The following is a 20,844-nucleotide window of genomic DNA, read 5'->3' as shown; positions in this document are numbered from 1 at the left end:
CTCTATTCTGTTCTCCCTGTCTCCCGCCCCCTCCCCCGTCTCTCGCGCTCCCCCTCCCCGTCTCTCGCGCCCCCTCTATTCTGTTCTCCGTCTCCCGCCCCCTCCCCCGTCTCTCGCGCTCCCCCTCCTCGTCTCTCCCGCCCCCTCCCCGTCTCTCGCGCTCCCCCTCCCCGTCTCTCGCGCCCCCCTCTATTCTGTTCTCCCTGTCTCCCGCACCCTCCCCCATCTCTAGTGCTCCCCCTCCCCCGTCTCTCACGCTCCCCCTGCTCGTCTCTCCCGCCCCCTCCCCCGTCTCTTTTGCCCCCCTCCCCGTCTCTCGCGCCCCCCTGCCCGTCTCTCCCGCCCCCCTGCCCTGTCTCTCCCGCCCCCCTCTATTCTGTTCCCATGCTTACTTGTTCTTCTCCTCCAGCAATCCGAGTGGATGTTGTTTCCGTGGCGGTCTCTTCTCTCCTCCCTGCTCCACTATTTGCCCCCAGTCAGTGAACGCTCTCTCCGTGTCTCCCACAGAGGAGTACAGTGTGAGACAGACGGGGAGGGTCCCGGCCCCGCCACCCTCCACCCTGTTCAGGATTCTCATGGGATTTTCCAGGGCGTTGACTCTCAGGAGGTCTCCCTGCTCCAGCAGGACGTAGAGACTTTCCTTCTGCACACAGTACTCTGCACTCCTCACCCGGCTGTCCAGTAGGAGGGTGGAGATCACATCCCCTGTGGAGACCGCCAACAGCCGCACAGCTGAGTCTGCGCAGACGCACACGGCTCGGGAAGGGAGGCGTTTCGTTCCCATGTCTGTTTCTGATGTCCCCCACAGGGGTTCTCTAGTTGGGAGGGGTTCCCGGCTCACCCTGATGTTTGTCACTGCTGTCCCCAGGAGAGTATGCAGCTGGTACAGGTGCTGCACCTCCCACACGTCCAGGCCACAGGAGGTGTAAGAGACCACCAGCTTCCCCTCATTGAAGGTCCCCAGTCCCAGGACTTTCCCCATCACCTGCTGCTCCCCCACCTGCTCCTGTGTCTCCAGGCTCCATGTGCGCAGAGTCCCATCCTCTGAACCCGAGAAAAAGGTCTTGTCTGGGGGGCAGAGAGCAAGAGTTGTGACCGGACCTGGGGGAGAGAGAGGGGGAGGATAAGGTGAGAGGGGGGGCAGAGAGCAAGAGCCGTGACGAGACCTGGGGGAGAGAGAGGGGGAGGATAAGGTGAAAGGGGGGCAGAGAGCAAAGCCGTGACAGGACCTGGGGGAGAGAGAGGGGGGGATAAGGTGAGAGGAGGGGGCAGAGAGCAAGAGCCGTGACCGGACCTGGGGGAGAAAGAGGGGGAGGATAAGGTGAGAGGGGGGGCAGAGAGCAAAGCCGTGACCGGACCTGGGGGAGAGAGGGGGAGGATAAGGTGAGAGAGGGGCAGAGAGCAAGAGCCGTGACCGGACCTGTGGGAGAGAGAGGTGGGATAAGGTGAGAGGGGGGTGTAGGCGGACGCTCACAGAGGTATGCAAGGGAGACTGGTTATGGTGAAATTAAATATGGCTTTTATTGCGCCTGTTTCCTTAACATCAGGAAACCATCCAAACAAGGGGTAAACAAAGCTTCTATTCACTTAGGAGTATTTCTAGTGAAATACTATGAAATCCACCACTCCCTTTAGATAAGCATGAATCCCACCCCAAACATATAGCATGAAATGAACAGATATAAAAAGTCTTATAAATGAAAGTCTTAACTGTTAGCTGGGCTGCTGTAGGGGAAGCTTCTCTGCTCTCTTGGAACCGCACCCTTGTGTGCACAGGAAATGTCAGGCTCCAGGTTAGAATCTTGTCCCCTTTGTCTTGTGGTCAGCTTGTCGCTCAAGACATCTGTACTTCCTTGGTTCAGCCCAGTTGTGGACTAAGGAATCTCTGCTCTGTCTCCAAGTTCAGCTCAGGTGTGAGCTAAGGAGTCTCACTTCCTGTCTCAAAAGACAGGCTTTTCTAAGCAATCTAATCAGGCAGGTGGTGTTTGTTAATTGACTACCAGCAGTTAACCACCACACTGCTGGATTAGAGGCACATTACCTGAACAGGGATAACTCCCCTGTTACATACCTCCCCAGTTTGTGGGAAGCTCGGGCTTGCCACGGCCAAAGCCCATCCTTCCACTCTCATTCTAGATATCTCTGTGAGTTGAATGAGAGTGGATGGAGGAAGAGAACCCTCAGTCCCGCTGGGATTGGAGCCCTTTCTTCAGTTTATTCATGTCTCCTCCCGAAGGTGCTTGAGATCAGCACTCCTCAGTCGCTCGAGGAGGACTTTTTCTAAGTACAGTCTTTTTTCTATGTGCGCGGTCATGAGAATTCCCTCGCGTCGGGTGCTCGTCTTATTGTAGGCAAACTGTATGGCAGTAGTTGCAGAGCGTTTAAAAACAGCCCTTTGAATTTTCCGCTCTTGAAGCTGTCTCTCTGCCCTTTTCCCACTCAATGGGTTTGCTAGTTCAGCCTCTTTGGGATTAAGTTGTAATTCCACACCCACTTCCAGAGAATGTCCCATCTTTTCATCTTCATCAGCTAAGGATTCTTCTGGTTTTGATTCAGCACATGTACCTTCTTTTATTGTCTGTTGGGTGGCTGAAGGTTTTGCTAGTGCTTGTTTAGGTGGTTCACATTTTGCAACCTTGTCTTTCAGACGAGCAGTATTCCCAGCTCTCACTGTACCCTTGTCTTCATGGGTTTTTGTGGCTGTGGGACACTGATGCTTAGTCAAGGTCAATACTTGTCCTTGTAGGACTGTAATCTCATCCGCGAGAGATCCCTGTTTTTTGAGTGCGTCTTGCAAGTCTCTTCTCAGGGAATTTATCTGCACGCTTTGCTTTCTCTGAGCTTGCTTCCACATTTTTATTGCATTGTGAAGCACTATGAATTTCTTTGCTCGGGCCACAGTTACTTGTTTTAGTTTCTGGACCTTCTTGTGCTCCCTTTTGTGCCGGGTCACCTGGGTTCTAAGCTTGGCCTCTAGTGATGCTTTGGTGATGCTCAGGGTAGCCTTCAGTTTCTCATGCTGCTTTGCGGGGACATATTGGGTCATCAGACGTTCCTGCAGCACTTGAATTTCTTTAACAGCCTGCAGATTGTCTTCCTGCAGAGTTCGCTGCTTCTCCTCAGCCTTCTCGAGGTGCGTACGCAGACCTTGCAGTTGATTCTGCAGTCGGTGCTCTGCTTCAAACTTCTCACCTTCCAAAAGTCTATTTATTTCTTTAAGCTCGTGCAGCTTTTCATTCTTTTCCTTGACGTCATTTGTCAAATGAAAATTTTCTTCTTTGAGTTTTAATTTTTTTCTTTTTAATCTTAAATTTTCTCCTTTTCAGTCTCTGTACTATTCAGGGCCTCCTTGCAGTCCTCCTTCCATTTACGCACATCTGCTTTGAGAATGACAGTCTCTTGGCGTGAGACTTCCTTCTCTAGGTTGAGGGTCTGAAGCTCCTTCTGAGAGAGTTGGAGATCTGTATTAAGATTGACAATCGTTTCTTTAGAAATGTCCAGCTCCTCAGTGAGACTGTGTAGTTCCTTTCTGGAAACTTCCAGGTCTGTGCGGCAGCTGTTGGTCTCATGATGTGAGTCATCCAGTGCTCTGCGGAGTGTCTGAACCTCTTTCTGAGATACGTCCACCTCTGTCCGGACACTGTTGACCTCCTGTTGTGAGGCATTCAGCTCTATGCGAAGAGTGTGAACCTCTTGCTGGAAGACTGTCATCTGCTTTAGTGCCTCCTCATATTTCCGCTTTAGCGTAGCCATCATTTTATCAGATTGGCGCTGCTTTTCATCCATGGCGGAAATAGTAGCATTTGCAGTATCTAGCTCAGTCTTGAGATCGTCCAATTCTGTCCTGGCTAAAGAGTACATTGCGAGCACATGTTCCTGTAGCTTCACGTTATTTTTCAGTAGCTCCGCGTAATCATCTTTCTTTTGTTTCAATTGTTCACGGAGTATATCACAGTCACGCCTGGCATTTTCAGGGCATCCTCAGGGCTGGTCAAGGGATCGACACTCACTGGTTCCGGCTCCGCTTCCCTGGGATGACTGGTTGAGGTTTCCTCACTGTTGGCACCGGACAGACACTTCTTTGGGGTACACGACTTCTGCCTTGGGCCCTCTGGATATTCGGTTATCCGCGGGACGAATTCTCCATTTTCGCTAGGCTGCAGGGCACCTCGGTCTCCCTTTTTCTCCACAGGGTCTATGGACGTGTCTGTTCCTTCCATGGTAAGTGAAGAACCGCTTTTCTTTTTCCGCCTTTTTGTTTTGGATGACACCGTCCCCTCAGGGATACTGGTGTCTCCATCTTCATTCGAAATTTTAGCAGGGTCACTAGATCCACCTGGCTTTTCTTGCAACTGTAAAAGCTGATGGAAATATTCGGTGATCCACTGCTCCCGCTCTTTCTCCTGCTGATCATATTCGTCAAAGGGAGCGGTCTTTTCGGTTCGTGCCGAGTTCAGGCACCCCACCATTCTTAGGGTGTTTTGTGGGTGTGACTCGGTTCGGTTTCCCCATAAGAGATGTCTTCCTCTTTATTGGACTTGAAGGGCCACTCTTCCGTGGGGTAGGGTTCATTACAGGAACGCTGCATCTTGTCCTCCATTTTGGGGCTATCAGGTGTAATTTTCTTCCTGACCTCAGGAGGCGCTATTGCTGCTGTTATCACTGTATTTGCTAGAACCAATTGTGGTAGTCCTACAGGTGGGCATATTTTGCTTGTAGAGGTCGTAGCTCTCAGAGGCATCTCTGTAAACTTTCTTTCTTGGGTAAGTTTTACAAAATCAGCAGTACTGTGCACACATTTTCTCTCATCAGGTATACAGGATGTGCAGTTGCTAGGTAAAAAAAGTCTACACCATTTACTTGCTAGGTGTAATCTCTCATTAGGTATGCTGGATGTGCAGTTGCTAGGTAAAAACTTCTGTTTGCTTTACACCATTTACTTGCTAGGTGCAATCTCTCTGCTTCAGCCAAATAATGTGATTTTCTGCTTGAGTTCAGTCTCAACTTTGGGTATAATGACATTCACTCTTCACACTTTGGGATACCTTTTGCACAGTTCAGCAATTCCTTTTTTATCTAGTAGGCAATTTTACCCTCAGCACTTGTTTACTGAAAATTCCCCTGCTTCAGCACAGTCTTGCATCAATTTTCATATTTTTCTGCATATACTCTATTCACAACTGGTAGTCCTATGCGGTGTGGCAGCCTTTACTTACAGAATCAGTACCGCTCGTGGGTCACCATCTGTATTCACTGCTTCAGCTAAACATTTGAAAACAACAAACGCCTATCCCTTTAAGGGCTAACTCACTTCTTGAACCCTGACTATGGCTGGAAGGCAAACCCCCTATTTCAATGACCATATTACACTTTATTGTGATAGGCAAATAAGGTTTACCTGCTTCAGCAGTCTCTCTCTCTCCTCTTGGGATTGGGGAAAAGAGTCCATCTGTGGTTTTGTAAGTTTCAGTGCAGGTTAGATTTCCTGCCTGGGTGTGTATCACTTTAATTCTGGTCTCTGCTGCATGAGATTTTTTTGTTTATGTTGCTCAGACTGTTTGTAGGCAAAAAGCACCAAAAAAATTTCACAGCCAAACTCCGGTTCCTTCTAACTTCAAGAACCACCTCTCATCCCACTTCTGACACCATATGTAGGCGGACGCTCACAGAGGTATGCAAGGGAGACTGGTTATGGTGAAATTAAATAAGGCTTTTATTGCGCCTGTTTCCTTAACATCAGGAAACCATCCAAACAAGGGGTAAACAAAGCTTCTATTCACTTGGGATTATTTCTAGTGAAATACTATGCATTCCACAACTCCCTTTAGATACACAGGCGGCACACTTTATTTGAGTGTGGCTCATTCCGCAAGCCGGGATATGTCCCGGCTTGCGAGCCGCACTCCCTCGGCGTGCCGCGCATCACCGATGCGCGGTCACGCGTCATCGGGTGCCTGTGCCGCCTGTACGCGTGCCCAGGGCTCCCCGAGGGAGCCCTGGTGTCGCGCGGATGTGAGGACGGCGGCGGGACGTTCCGGGGGACCCGGCGGACCCGGTGAGGAGAGGGGGAAGCCCCGATCGGCAGGCCTCTCCTCCGAGGCTTCGGCGCGCGCCCGGGACATCCCGGCGCGCGCCAGGTTACTGTCGCGGCCGAGACCGGGCAAATGCTCAAATAAACTCGGCCGCGACAGTAAGCATGTCTCCCAGCCCCAAACATATAGCATGAAATGAACAGATATAAAAAGTCTTATAAATGAAAGTCTTATCTGTTAGCTGGGCTGCTGTAGGGGAAGCTTCTCTGCTCTCTTGGAACCGCACCCTTGTGTGCACAGGAAATATCAGGCTCCAGGTTAGAATCTTGTCCCCTTTGTCTTGTGGTCAGCTTGTCGCTCAAGACATCTGTACTTCCTTGGTTCAGCCGAGTTGTGGACTAAGGAATCTCTGCTCTGTCTCCAAGTTCAGCTCAGGTGTGAGCTAAGGAGTCTCACTTCCTGTCTCAAAAGACAGGCTTTTCTAAGCAATCTAATCAGGCAGGTGGTGTTTGTTAATTGACTACCAGCAGTTAACCACCACACTGCTGGATTAGAGGCACATTACCTGAACAGGGATAACTCCCCTGTTACAGGGAGCAGAGAGCAAGAGCCGTGACCTGACCTGGGGTAGAGAGAGGGGGAGGATAAGGTGAGAGGGGTGGCAGAGAGCAAAAGCCGTGACCGGACCTGGGGGAGAGAGAGGGGGAGATAAGGAGAGAGGGTTGGGGACAGAGAGCAAGAGCCGTGACCGAACCTGGAGGAAAGAGGAACAGAAGGGGGGATAAGGTGAGGAGCAGCTAGCAGCCGTCCAACAGGTCCAGCAGCGGACCCAGGTGGCGGTCCCTACACCCTCTACAGGTAATACAGCAGTGGAGTCAGACGGGCTGCAAGCGAATAATGTCCGGAGGAAGCATTTGCGATCCGAGACCATCGGAGCTCGCCAGGCAGACGCCTGATCGCCTCCGGTGCTACAGTTACCCAGGTGCAGCCCGATATGCTTCGCCCAGAGGATCTGCTCCCTGGACCGGGGGTGCAGGTCACTATGCCAGACGGGGAACCTCTGTCAATCCAGGTCGTCCGTTTTTTCTCGACTGGGGTGCCGGTCGGGGCGTGAGGGATGTGGGTGTTTTGCCCGGGTTGGATACTGAGCTGCTACTCAGTAATGACCTAGGACACTGCATCTGCTCTTTTTCCAGTGAAGATGCTCCTGTGGCCGCTGTCACAAGGAGCCACAGTCGTGCACTTGCCCAGGTGGGGGAGCCTTTGGTACCCCCTGCCCACTGAAGAGATCACCGTCCCCCTGCATTTGAGACCACCGATTCCTGCGGTTCTTGCAGAGACCGACCGGGTAAGCCAGACCGAGTCTGTACTGTGTCCTGACCTCCCTGCCATTGTCCCCGTTTCCCCATCCCCTGAATTAGTGACTGAGGGCGAGTGATCGGAGCTGGGTGCACGGTTCAGAGAAGCGGTGCAAGGTTCAGAGAAGCGGTGCAAGGTTCAGAGAAGCGGTGCAAGGTTCAGAGAAGCGGTGCACGGTTCAGAGAAGCGGTGTAAGGTTCAGAGAAGCGGTGCACGGTTCAGAGAAGCGGTGTAAGGTTCAGAGAAGCGGTGCAAGGTTCAGAGAAGCGGTGCACGGTTCAGAGAAGCGGTGTAAGGTTCAGAGAAGCGGTGCACGGTTCAGAGAAGCGGTGTAAGGTTCAGAGAAGCGGTGCAAGGTTCAGAGAAGCGGTGCAAGGTTCAGAGAAGCGGTGTAAGGTTCAGAGAAGCGGTGTAAGGTTCAGAGAAGCGGTGCAAGGTTCAGAGAAGCGGTGCAAGGTTCAGAGAAGCGGTGCAAGGTTCAGAGAAGCGGTGCAAGGTTTCAGAGAAGCGGTGCAAGGTTTCAGAGAAGCGGTGCAAGGTTCAGAGAAGCGGTGCAAGGTTTCAGAGAAGCGGTGCAAGGTTTCAGAGAAGCGGTGCAAGGTTTCAGAGAAGCGGTGCAAGGTTCAGAGAAGCAGTGCACGGTACAGAGAAGCGGTGCAAGGTTCAGAGAAGCGGTGCAAGGTTCAGAGAAGCGGTGCACGGTTCAGAGAAGCGGTGCACGGTTCAGAGAAGCGGTGCACGGTTCAGAGAAGCGGTGCACGGTTCAGAGAAGCGGTGCAAGGTTCAGAGAAGCGGTGCAAGGTTCAGAGAAGCGGTGCACGGTTCAGAGAAGCGGTGCACGGTTCAGAGAAGCGGTGCAAGGAGCGGTGCAAGGTTCAGAGAAGCGGTGCAAGGTTCAGAGAAGCGGTGCAAGGTTCAGAGAAGCGGTGTAAGTTTCAGAGAAGCAGTGCACGGTTCAGAGAAGCGGTGCAAGGTTCAGAGAAGCGGTGCAAGGTTCAGAGAAGCGGTGCAAGGTTCAGAGAAGCGGTGCAAGGTTCAGAGAAGCGGTGCACGGTTCAGAGAAGCGGTGCAAGGTTCAGAGAAGCGGTGCAAGGAGCGGTGCAAGGTTCAGAGAAGCGGTGCAAGGTTCAGAGAAGCGGTGCACGGTTCAGAGAAGCGGTGCAAGGTTCAGAGAAGCGGTGCAAGGTTCAGAGAAGCTGTGCAAGGTTCAGAGAAGCAGTGCAAGGTTCAGAGAAGCGGTGCAAGGTTCAGAGAAGCGGTGCACGGTTCAGAGAAGCGGTGCACGGTTCAGAGAAGCGGTGCAAGGTTCAGAGAAGCGGTGCATGGAGCGGTGCAAGGTTCAGAGAAGCGGTGCAAGGTTCAGAGAAGCGGTGCAAGGTTCAGAGAAGCGGTGCAAGGTTCAGAGAAGCAGTGCAAGGTTCAGAGAAGCGGTGCAAGGTTCAGAGAAGCGGTGCACGGTTCATAGAAGCGGTGCACGGTTCATAGAAGCGGTGCAAGGTTCAGAGAAGCGGTGCATGGAGCGGTGCAAGGTTCAGAGAAGCGGTGCAAGGTTCAGAGAAGCGGTGCAAGGTTCAGAGAAGCGGTGCAAGGTTCAGAGAAGCAGTGCAAGGTTCAGAGAAGCGGTGCAAGGTTCAGAGAAGCGGTGCACGGTTCATAGAAGCGGTGCACGGTTCAGAGAAGCGGTGCAAGGTTCAGAGAAGCGGTGCAAGGTTCAGAGAAGCGGTGCACGGTTCAGAGAAGAGGTGGAAGTTTCAGAGAAGCGGTGCAAGGTTCAGAGAAGCGGTGCACGGTTCAGAGAAGCGGTGCAAGGTTCAGAGAAGCGGTGCAAGGTTCAGAGAAGCGGTGCAAGGTTCAGAGAAGCGGTGCACGGTTCAGAGAAGCGGTGCAAGGTTCAGAGAAGCGGTGCACGGTTCAGAGAAGAGGTGGAAGTTTCAGAGAAGCGGTGCAAGGTTCAGAGAAGCGGTGCAAGGTTCAGAGAAGCGGTGCAAGGTTCAGAGAAGCGGTGCAAGGTTCAGAGAAGCGGTGCACGGTTCAGAGAAGCGGTGCAAGGTTCAGAGAAGCGGTGCACGGTTCAGAGAAGCGGTGCACGGTTCAGAGAAGCGGTGCACGGTTCAGAGAAGCGGTGTAAGGTTCAGAGAAGCGGTGCAAGGTTCAGAGAAGCGGTGCACGGTTCAGAGAAGCGGTGCACGGTTCAGAGAAGCGGTGTAAGTTTCAGAGAAGCGGTGCAAGGTTCAGAGAAGCGGTGCAAGGTTCAGAGAAGCGGTGCAAGGTTCAGAGAAGCGGTGCACGGTTCAGAGAAGCAGTGCACGGTTCAGAGAAGCGGTGCAAGGTTCAGAGAAGCGGTGCAAGGTTCAGAGAAGCGGTATAAGTTTCAGAGAAGCAGTGCAAGGTTCAGAGAAGCGGTGCAAGGTTCAGAGAAGCGGTGCAAGGTTCAGAGAAGCGGTGCAAGGTTCAGAGAAGAGGTGGAAGTTTCAGAGAAGCGGTGCAAGGTTCAGAGAAGCGGTGCAAGGTTCAGAGAAGCGGTGCAAGGAGCGGTGCAAGGTTCAGAGAAGCGGTGCAAGGTTCAGAGAAGCGGTGCAAGGTTCAGAGAAGCGGTGCAAGGTTCAGAGAAGCAGTGCAAGGTTCAGAGAAGCGGTGCACGGTTCAGAGAAGCGGTGCAAGGAGCGGTGCAAGGTTCAGAGAAGCGGTGCAAGGTTCAGAGAAGCGGTGCAAGGTTCAGAGAAGCAGTGCAAGGTTCAGAGAAGCGGTGCAAGGTTCAGAGAAGCGGTGCAAGGTTCAGAGAAGCGGTGCAAGGTTCAGAGAAGCGGTGCAAGGTTCAGAGAAGCGGTGCAAGGAGCGGTGCAAGGTTCAGAGAAGCGGTGCAAGGAGCGGTGCAAGGTTCAGAGAAGCGGTGCACGGTTCAGAGAAGCGGTGCACGGTTCAGAGAAGCGGTGCAAGGTTCAGAGAAGCGGTGCAAGGAGCGGTGCAAGGTTCAGAGAAGCGGTGCACGGTTCAGAGAAGCGGTGCAAGGTTCAGAGAAGCGGTGCAAGGTTCAGAGAAGCGGTGCAAGGTTCAGAGAAGCGGTGCAAGGTTCAGAGAAGCGGTGCAAGGAGCGGTGCAAGGTTCAGAGAAGCGGTGCAAGGTTCAGAGAAGCGGTGCACGGTTCAGAGAAGCGGTGCACGGTTCAGAGAAGCGGTGCAAGGTTCAGAGAAGCGGTGCAAGGTTCAGAGAAGCTGTGCAAGGAGCGGTGCAAGGTTCAGAGAAGCGGTGCACGGTTCAGAGAAGCGGTGCAAGGAGCGGTGCAAGGTTCAGAGAAGCGGTGCACGGTTCAGAGAAGCGGTGCAAGGTTCAGAGAAGCGGTGCACGGTTCAGAGAAGCGGTGCAAGGTTCAGAGAAGCGGTGCAAGGTTCAGAGGAGCGGTGCAAGGTTCAGAGAAGCGGTGCAAGGTTCAGAGAAGCGGTGCACGGTTCAGAGAAGCGGTGGAAGTTTCAGAGAAGCGGTGCAAGGTTCAGAGAAGCGGTGCAAGGTTCAGAGAAGCGGTGCAAGGTTCAGAGAAGCGGTGGAAGTTTCAGAGAAGCGGTGCAAGGTTCAGAGAAGCGGTGCAAGGAGCGGTGCAAGGAGCGGTGCAAGGTTCAGAGAAGCGGTGCACGGTTCAGAGAAGCGGTGCACGGTTCAGAGAAGCGGTGGAAGTTTCAGAGAAGCGGTGCAAGGTTCAGAGAAGCGGTGCAAGGTTCAGAGAAGCGGTGCACGGTTCAGAGAAGCGGTGGAAGTTTCAGAGAAGCGGTGCAAGGTTCAGAGAAGCGGTGCACGGTTCAGAGAAGCGGTGCAAGGTTCAGAGAAGCGGTGCAAGGTTCAGAGAAGCGGTGCAAGGTTCAGAGAAGCGGTGCACGGTTCAGAGAAGCGGTGCAAGGTTCAGAGAAGCGGTGCAAGGAGCGGTGCAAGGTTCAGAGAAGCGGTGCAAGGTTCAGAGAAGCGGTGGAAGTTTCAGAGAAGCGGTGCAAGGTTCAGAGAAGCGGTGCACGGTTCAGAGAAGCGGTGCAAGGTTCAGAGAAGCGGTGCAAGGTTCAGAAAAGCGGTGCAAGGTTCAGAGAAGCGGTGCACGGTTCAGAGAAGCGGTGGAAGTTTCAGAGAAGCGGTGCAAGGTTCAGAGAAGCGGTGCACGGTTCAGAGAAGCGTTGCAAGGTTCAGAGAAGCGGTGCAAGGTTCAGAGAAGCGGTGCAAGGTTCAGAGAAGCGGTGCACGGTTCAGAGAAGCGGTGCAAGGTTCAGAGAAGCGGTGCAAGGAGCGGTGCAAGGTTCAGAGAAGCGGTGCACGGTTCAGAGAAGCGGTGGAAGTTTCAGAGAAGCGGTGCAAGGTTCAGAGAAGCGGTGCACGGTTCAGAGAAGCGGTGCACGGTTCAGAGAAGCGGTGCAAGGTTCAGAGAAGCTGTGCAAGGTTCAGAGAAGCGGTGCAAGGAGCGGTGCAAGGTTCAGAGAAGCGGTGCAAGGTTCAGAGAAGCGGTGCACGGTTCAAAGAAGCGGTGCACGGTTCAGAGAAGCGGTGCAAAGTTCAGAGAAGCGGTGCAAGGTTCAGAGAAGCGGTGCAAGGTTCAGAGAAGCGGTGCAAGGTTCAGAGAAGCGGTGCAAGGTTCAGAGAAGCGGTGCAAAGTTCAGAGAAGCGGTGCAAGGTTCAGAGAAGCGGTGCAAGGTTCAGAGAAGCGGTGCAAGGAGCGGTGCAAGGTTCAGAGAAGCGGTGCAAGGTTCAGAGAAGCGGTGCACGGTTCAGAGAAGCGGTGCACGGTTCAGAGAAGCGGTGCAAGGAGCGGTGCAAGGTTCAGAGAAGCGGTGCAAGGTTCAGAGAAGCGGTGCACGGTTCAGAGAAGGGGTGCAAGGTTCAGAGAAGCGGTGCAAGGTTCAGAGAAGCGGTGCAAGGTTCAGAGAAGCGGTGCAAGGTTCAGAGAAGCGGTGCAAGGTTCAGAGAAGCGGTGCAAGGTTCAGAGAAGCAGTGCAAGGTTCAGAGAAGGGTGCACGGTTCAGAGAAGCGGTGCACGGTTCAGAGAAGCGGTGCACGGTTCAGAGAAGCGGTGCAAGGTTCAGAGAAGCGGTGCAAGGTTCAGAGAAGCGGTGCACGGTTCAGAGAAGCGGTGCAAGGAGCGGTGCAAGGAGCGGTGCAAGGTTCAGAGAAGCAGTGCACGGTTCAGAGAAGCGGTGCAAGGTTCAGAGAAGCGGTGCACGGTTCAGAGAAGCGGTGCACGGTTCAGAGAAGCGGTGCAAGGTTCAGAGAAGCGGTGCAAGGTTCAGAGAAGCGGTGCAAGGTTCAGAGAAGCGGTGCAAGGTTCAGAGAAGCGGTGCAAGGTTCAGAGAAGCGGTGCAAGGTTCAGAGAAGCGGTGCACGGTTCAGAGAAGCGGTGCAAGGAGCGGTGCAAGGAGCAGTGCAAGGTTCAGAGAAGCGGTGCAAGGTTCAGAGAAGCGGTGCAAGGAGCGGTGCAAGGTTCAGAGAAGCGGTGCAAGGTTCAGAGAAGCGGTGCACGGTTCAGAGAAGCGGTGCAAGGTTCAGAGAAGCGGTGCAAGGTTCAGAGAAGCGGTGCAAGGTTCAGAGAAGCGGTGCAAGGTTCAGAGAAGCGGTGCAAGGTTCAGAGAAGCGGTGCAAGGTTCAGAGAAGTGGTGCAAGGTTCAGAGAAGCGGTGCAAGGTTCAGAGAAGCGGTGCACGGTTCAGAGAAGCGGTGCAAGGTTCAGAGAAGCGGTGCAAGGTTCAGAGAAGCGATGCAAGGTTCAGAGAAGCGGTGCACGGTTCAGAGTAGCGGTGCATGGTTCAGAGAAGCGGTGCGGTCGGATCCCGGCTTAGAGGGCATAAGACTTCAGGCGTCCGAGTCTGCCTCTGAGAGTGGGTCGGATCGGTATTTCTGGTACCAGGGGCTCTTGTACAGAGAGCAAGCGCCCAGGGCTCCGTATAGCGTATGGACCGGTAGGAGACAGTTAGTGGTACCCAGGGAGTAAAGGCAGCAGTTCTTAGAGGTACTGTAGCCCGGACCTGGGAGAGAGAGGGGGGGGGATAAGGTGTGGGGGGGGGGGAAAGAGAGCAAGAGCTGTGACCGGACATGAGAGAGAGGGAGGGGGGGATAAGGTGGGGGGGGATAAAGTGGGGGGGGATAAGGTGAGAGAGGTCTGCTGGACATCGGAGTTAAAAGCAGTCACAGGATGCCCAGAGGTGAGAACAGCATTTGGTCAGCGGGGAAGGGCGGAGTACCAGGTCCGGAGATCAATGGCCGTCCTCCGGGATGCTACTTGTTCTGCCAGGCCTGGTGGAGCCTGCCCCAGCGGGTGGCATTGAGATAGCCAGGGAGAGAGGCGGCGGGAGAGAGGCAGCAGGGAGAGGCGGCAGGGAGAGGCGGCAGTGAGAGAGGCGGCAGGGAGAGAGGCGGCAGGCAGAGAGGGGGCAGGGAGAGAGGCGGCAGGGAGAGAGGCGGCAGGGAGAGAGGCGGCAGGGAGAGAGGCGGCAGGGAGAGGCGGCAGAGAGAGAGGCGGCAGGGAGAGAGGCGGCAGGGAGAGAGGCGGCAGGGAGGGAGGCGGCAGGGAGAGAGGCGGCAGGGAGGGAGGCGGCAGGGAGAGAGGCGGCAGGGAGAGAGGCGGCAGGGGGAGAGGCGGCAGGGAGAGAGGCGGCAGGGAGGTAGGCGGCAGGGAGAGAGGCGGCAGGGAGGGAGGCGGCAGGGAGAGAGGCGGCAGGGAGAGAGGCGGCAGGGAGAGAGGCGGCAGGGAGGGAGGCGGCAGGGAGGGAGGCGGCAGGGAGAGAGGCGGCAGGGAGAGAGGCGGCAGGGGGAGAGGCGGCAGGGGGAGAGGCGGCAGGGGGAGAGGCGGCAGGGAGAGAGGCGGCAGGGAGAGAGGCGGCAGGGGGAGAGGCGGCAGGGAGAGAGGCGGCAGGGGGAGAGGCGGCAGGGAGAGAGGGGGCAGGGAGAGAGGCGGCAGGGAGAGAGGCGGCAGGGAGAGAGGCGGCAGGGGGAGAGGCGGCAGGGAGGGAGGCGGCAGGGAGAGAGGCGGCAGGGAGAGAGGCGGCAGGGAGAGAGGCGGCAGGGAGAGAGGCGGCAGGGAGAGAGGCGGCAGGGAGAGAGGCGGCAGAGAGAGAGGCGGCAGGGAGGCAGGGAGAGAGGCGGCAGGGAGAGAGGCGGCAGGGAGAGAGGCGGCAGGGAGAGAGGGGGCAGGGAGAGAGGCGGCAGGGAGAGAGGCGGCAGGGGGAGAGGCGGCAGGGAGAGAGGCGGCAGGGAGAGAGGCGGCAGGGAGAGAGGCGGCAGGGAGAGAGGCGGCAGGGGAGAGAGGGGGCAGGGAGAGAGGCGGCAGGGAGAGAGGCGGCAGGGGGAGAGGCGGCAGGGAGAGAGGCGGCAGGGAGAGAGGCGGCAAGGAGAGAGGGGGCAGGGGGAGAGGTGGCAGGGAGAGAGGCGGGAGAGAGAGAGGCGGCAGGGAGAGAGGCGGCAGGGAGAGGGGGCAGAGGGAGAGGGGGCAGGGGGAGAGGCGGCAGGGAGAGAGGGGGCAGGGAGAGAGGGGGCAGGGAGAGAGGCGGCAGGGAGAGAGGCGGCAGGGAGAGAGGCGGCAGGGAGAGAGGGGGCAGGGAGAGAGGCGGCAGGGAGAGAGGCGGCAGGGGGAGAGGCGGCAGGGAGAGAGGCGACAGGGAGAGGGGGCAGAGGGAGAGGGGGCAGAGGGAGAGAGGCGGCAGGGAGAGAGGCGGCAGGGAGAGAGGCGGCAGGGAGAGAGGGGGCAGGGAGAGAGGCGGCAGGGAGAGAGGCGGCAGGGAGAGAGGCGGCAGAGGGGGAGGCGGCAGGGAGAGAGGCGGCAGGGAGAGAGGCGGCAGGGAGAGAGGGGGCAGGGAGAGAGGCGGCAGGGAGAGAGGCGGCAGGGAGAGAGGCGGCAGGGGGAGAGGCGGCAGGGGGAGAGGCGGCAGGGAGAGAGGCGGCAGGGAGAGAGGCGGCAGGGGGAGAGGCGGCAGGGAGGGAGGCGGCAGGGAGAGAGGCGGCAGGGAGAGAGGCGGCAGGGAGAGAGGGGGCAGGGAGAGAGGCGGCAGGGAGAGAGGCGGCAGGGGAGAGAGGCGGCAGGGAGAGAGGCGGCAGGGAGAGAGGCTGCTGGGGGAGAGGCGGCAGGGGGAGAGGCGGCAGGGAGAGAGGCGGCAGGGAGAGAGGGGGCAGGGGGAGAGGCGGCAGGGAGAGAGGGGGCAGGGAGAGAGGCGGCAGGGAGAGAGGCGGCAGGGAGAGGGGGCAGAGGGAGAGGGGGCAGAGGGAGAGAGGCGGCAGGGAGAGAGGCGGCAGGGGGAGAGAGGCGGCAGGGGGAGAGAGGCGGCAGGGGGAGAGGCGGCAGGGAGGGAGGCGGCAGGGAGAGAGGCGGCAGGGAGAGAGGCGGCAGGGAGAGGGGGCAGAGGGAGAGGGGGCAGGGAGAGAGGCGGCAGGGAGAGAGGCGGCAGGGAGAGGCGGCAGGGAGAGAGGGGGCAGAGGGAGAGAGGCGGCAGGGAGAGAGGCGGCAGGGAGAGGGGGCAGAGGGAGAGAGGCGGCAGGGAGAGGGGGCAGAGGGAGAGAGGCGGCAGGGAGAGAGGCGGCAGGGAGAGAGGCGGCAGGGAGAGAGGCGGCAGGGAGAGAGGCGGCAGGGGGAGAGGCGGCAGGGAGAGAGGCGGCAGGGAGAGAGGGGGCAGGGAGAGAGGGGGCAGGGAGAGAGGGGGCAGGGAGAGAGGGGGCAGGGAGAGAGGCGGCAGTCTTGCGCATGTCTCATGGCTATTCAAATTTTTCCAGCTGACCCGGCTTTGATTGGTTGCTTGGGAATTTTCCCACGCGTTGATTGGCTGCTGAGTTTTGTGAATGAAACTCGGAATACTATAAGAATCTGTGAGCCAATCAGATTAGCCATCTCCGGTAGTAAGAGCGGGGGCGGGATTCTCAAAGCTACTCTTGCGAGATCAGCAGAGCCGCCGGCTTCGGTTTCAAGCCAGAAAAGCGCCGCCAGATTCCACGTCACCACTTTTATGACCAAGTTCTCAAAATCGAACGCAGCGGACACGGCGAACGCAGCAGACACGGCGGACACGGCGGACGCGGCAGACGCAGCGACACGGCGGACACGGCGGACGCGGCGGACACGGCGGACGCGGCGGACACGGCGGACACGGCTGGGATTTGATGCCGATTTCGGTTCCAGAGGATCGCTGGTAGCTCGCGGTCAAGAAAAGTCCAAGTTCTCAAAATGGAGCGGAGGCGTGTGGATCTTCACGCCGATTTGGGCTAAGTCCCGGTCAGGGTAAAACTCTACTGAGTTCCATGCACCTAGGAAAGGCACGTTATGTACCCCAGTCCCCCAGCAAGTGTGTCTTATTGTCTGTATTTTGTGTTCCATTAGTGAATAAACTTACATTTATTTCATTACTTTGTTTTGCTCAGTGAATGATCCAGGTTAAATCTCACCTGTGTGTCCCACATACACTCCCCTCACTGGTCACCTGTGTGTCCCACACACACTCCCCTCACTGCTCACCTGTGTGTCCCACATACACTCCCCTCACTGGTCACCTGTGTGTCCCACACACACTCCCCTCACTGGTCACCTGTGTGTCCCACATACACTCCCCTCACTGCTCACCTGTGTGTCCCACACACACTCCCCTCACTGGTCACCTGTGTGTCCCACACACACTCCCCTCACTGCTCACCTGTGTGTCCCACACACACTCCCCTCACTGCTCACCTGTGTCCCACATACACTCCCCTCACTGCTCACCTGTATGTCCCACATACACTCCCCTCACTGCTCACCTGTGTGTCCCACACACACTCCCCTCACTGCTCACCTGTGTCCCACATACACTCCCCTCACTGCTCACCTGTGTATCCCACATACACTCCCCTCACTGCTCACCTGTGTGTCCCACATACACTCCCCTCACTGGTCACCTGTGTGTCCCACATACACTCCCCTCACTGGTCACCTGTATGTCCCACATACACTCCCCTCACTGCTCACCTGTGTGTCCCACACACACTCCCCTCACTGCTCACCTGTGTCCCACATACACTCCCCTCACTGCTCACCTGTGTATCCCACATACACTCCCCTCACTGCTCACCTGTGTGTCCCACATACACTCCCCTCACTGGTCACCTGTGTGTCCCACATACACTCCCCTCACTGGTCACCTGTGTCCCACACACACTCCCCTCACTGCTCACCTGTGTGTCCCACACACACTCCCCTCACTTCTCACCTGTGTCCCACATACACTCCCCTCACTGCTCACCTGTGTATCCCACATACACTCCCCTCACTGCTCACCTGTGTATCCCACATACACTCCCCTCACTGCTCACCTGTGTGTCCCACATACACTCCCCTCACTGGTCACCTGTGTGTCCCACATACACTCCCCTCACTGGTCACCTGTGTGTCCCACATACACTCCCCTCACTGCTCACCTGTGTGTCCCACACACACTCCCCTCACTGCTCACCTGTGTGTCCCACACACACTCCCCTCACTGCTCACCTGTGTGTCCCACACACACTCTCCTCACTGCTCACCTGTGTGTCCCACATACACTCCCCTCACTGGTCACCTGTGTGTCCCACATACACTCCCCTCACTGCTCACCTGTGTCCCACATACACTCCCCTCACTGGTCACCTGTGTGTCCCACATACACTCCCCTCACTGCTCACCTGTGTGTCCCACATACACTCCCCTCAGTGGTCACCTGTGTGTCCCACACACACTCCCCTCACTGCTCACCTGTGTGTCCCACACACACTCCCCTCACTGCTCACCTGTGTCCCACATACACTCCCCTCACTGCTCACCTGTGTATCCCACATACACTCCCCTCACTGCTCACCTGTGTATCCCACATACACTCCCCTCACTGCTCACCTGTGTGTCCCACATACACTCCCCTCACTGGTCACCTGTGTGTCCCACATACACTCCCCTCACTGGTCACCTGTGTGTCCCACATACACTCCCCTCACTGCTCACCTGTGTGTCCCACACACACTCCCCTCACTGCTCACCTGTGTGTCCCACACACACTCCCCTCACTGCTCACCTGTGTGTCCCACACACACTCTCCTCACTGCTCACCTGTGTGTCCCACATATACTCCCCTCACTGGTCACCTGTGTGTCCCACATACACTCCCCTCACTGCTCACCTGTGTCCCACATACACTCCCCTCACTGGTCACCTGTGTGTCCCACATACACTCCCCTCACTGCTCACCGGTGTGTCCCACATACACTCCCCTCACTGGTCACCTGTGTGTCCCACACACACTCCCCTCACTGCTCACCTGTGTGTCCCACACACACTCCCCTCACTGCTCACCTGTGTGTCCCACATACACTCCCCTCACTGCTCACCTGTGTGTCCCACACACACTCCCCTCACTGCTCACTTGTGTTTCCCACACACACTCCCCTCACTGCTCACCTGTGTCCCACACACACTCCCCCCACTGCTCACCTGTGTCCCACATACACTCCCCTCACTGGTCACCTGTGTGTCCCACACACACTCCCCTCACTGCTCACCTGTGTGTCCCACATACACTCCCCCCACTGCTCACCTGTGTCCCACACACACTCCCCTCACTGCTCACCTGTGTCCACACACACGCCCCTCACTACTCACCTGTGTGCCACACACACTCCCCTCACTGCTCACCTGTGTCACACACACGCCCCTCACTACTCACCTGTGTCCCACACACACGCCCCTCACTGCTCACCTGTGTGTCCCACATACACGCCCCTCACTGCTCACCTGTGTGTCCCACATACACGCCCTTCAATAGTCCATTTCCATCCCAGACTTTGATGGCTCCGTCTCGGGATCCAGAGATGAGGAGTTGCAGAGACTCTGAGTATAAAAGCCCAGTGATCCTCCTATAGAGAGAGAATATACCTCTGTATAAAGCTCATTATAATACACAGCCTGACCCACCTCAGGTGCAGGTCCCTTCCTGTGTCACACCCTGTGTCCCACATCAGGTGAGGGTCCCTTCTCGTGTCCCATCTCAGGAGCAGGTCCCTTCCTGTGTCACACCCCGTGTCCCACCTCAGGTGCAGGTCCCTTCTAGTGTCCAATCCCGTGTCCCACCTCAGGTGCAGGTCCCTTCCTGTGTCCAACCCCGTGTCCCACCTCAGGTGCAGGTCCCTTCTCATGTCCCACCCCAAGTCCCACCTCAGGTGCAGGTCCCTTCTCGTGTCCAACCCCGTGTCCCACCTCAGGTGCAGGTCCCTTCTCATGTCCCAACCCAAGTCCCACCTCAGGTGCAGGTCCCTTCTCGTGTCCAACCCCGTGTCCCACCTCAGGTGCAGGTCCCTTCTCATGTCCCACCTCAGGTGCAGGTCCCTTCTCATGTCCCACCCCAAGTCCCACCTCAGGTGCAGGTCCCTTCTCGTGTCCAACCCCTTGTCCCACCTCAGGTGCAGGTCCCTTCTCATGTCCCACCTTAGCTGCATGTCCCATCCCGTGTCCCACCTCAGGTGCAGGTCCCTTCCCGTGTCATACCTACTTTAATCAAATTGACACCTAACTGGTATGAGCTGAATAGGCAGACCCCTCCCTTAATTGTTAGACAAGTGAATATGTTCAGTATATAAGGCAGGCTCTTTTGGCTGTGAGCCATATGGCTGTGTGTAACATCGAAATTGTGGAGATAATTTTGGAGGTGAAGATTGGAGGAAGATCTTGACTCTGCACAACAACAACTCTGCAGCTGTGAGAACTTGATTTTCTAAATGCTCTGATTCTTTGTACTCTTCCTATCCTCCAGTACCTGGCCTGTCTCTCCTCCTGCATCTCACCATTCCCTGCCTATTGCTTTTTTTGTTTACTGTTTCCTCACTCCATTGTGAACATCTCTGTTCTCTCCAACTTCCCCACTCTCCACTGCACCATTATTTATACACCTCTCTCCCAGCAACTTCTTTACCCCTCAATAAAAAAACACCACACAAATCCTCTATTCACACCCTCTATCTACTCCTTCCCGCTGCTGGGTATCTCCCCTAAGCCTGAACCCAGATATAGACACCTGATCCCACCCATTTCTCCCTGCCATCTCTTCCCCTGTAAATGGTGATAACCTTCTGATCTAATACTCACTAACCTTAAAACTCACCCCACAAGTTAAGCATCCCAACAGCCTGCAGTCCTGGCTACTGTCCCACACTCAGACACTCCTACCACCCATTGTGGCCAAGCACTGCCATACACAGCACTTATTCCCTCACCTACTGTATCTGTAAGTTCCCAATTAAACCTCTTAGATTGTAAGCTCTTCGGGGCAGGGATTTCCTTTCCCATTGTCTGATTTTGCTGCACTTATTGTATAATTATAATTCCCTGTACTGTATTCTTTGTGAAGCGCCGAGTACACTTTTGGCGCTATATAAATAAAGACATACAATACACCCCGTGTCCCACCTCAGGTGCAGGTCCCTTCCCGTGTCACACCCCGAGTCCCACCTCAGGT

The 20,844-nt window shown here is 56.3% G+C and overlaps 1 protein-coding gene across 1 annotated transcript in view; it reads right to left on the bottom strand.

Moving 5' to 3' along the window:
• Positions 1-388: 388 nt before the first annotated feature.
• Positions 389-20,844, bottom strand: part of LOC142484985 (WD repeat-containing protein 97-like) — a 119,276-nt gene continuing 98,820 nt past the window's right edge. The window contains exons 5-6 of the mRNA XM_075584225.1: positions 19,128-19,249; positions 389-1,101 (exon numbers count right to left, since the gene is read on the bottom strand). Of these exons, the coding sequence (XP_075440340.1) occupies positions 389-1,101; positions 19,128-19,249 (835 nt within the window). The remainder of the gene's footprint in view (positions 1,102-19,127; positions 19,250-20,844) is intronic.

The sequence above is a fragment of the Ascaphus truei genome, unplaced genomic scaffold (assembly GCF_040206685.1).
Source record: "Ascaphus truei isolate aAscTru1 unplaced genomic scaffold, aAscTru1.hap1 HAP1_SCAFFOLD_500, whole genome shotgun sequence".
NCBI classification, from domain to species: domain Eukaryota; kingdom Metazoa; phylum Chordata; class Amphibia; order Anura; family Ascaphidae; genus Ascaphus; species Ascaphus truei.
Note: the sequence above shows the minus strand (reverse complement) of the source record. Positions and strands in the feature narration are given on the sequence as shown.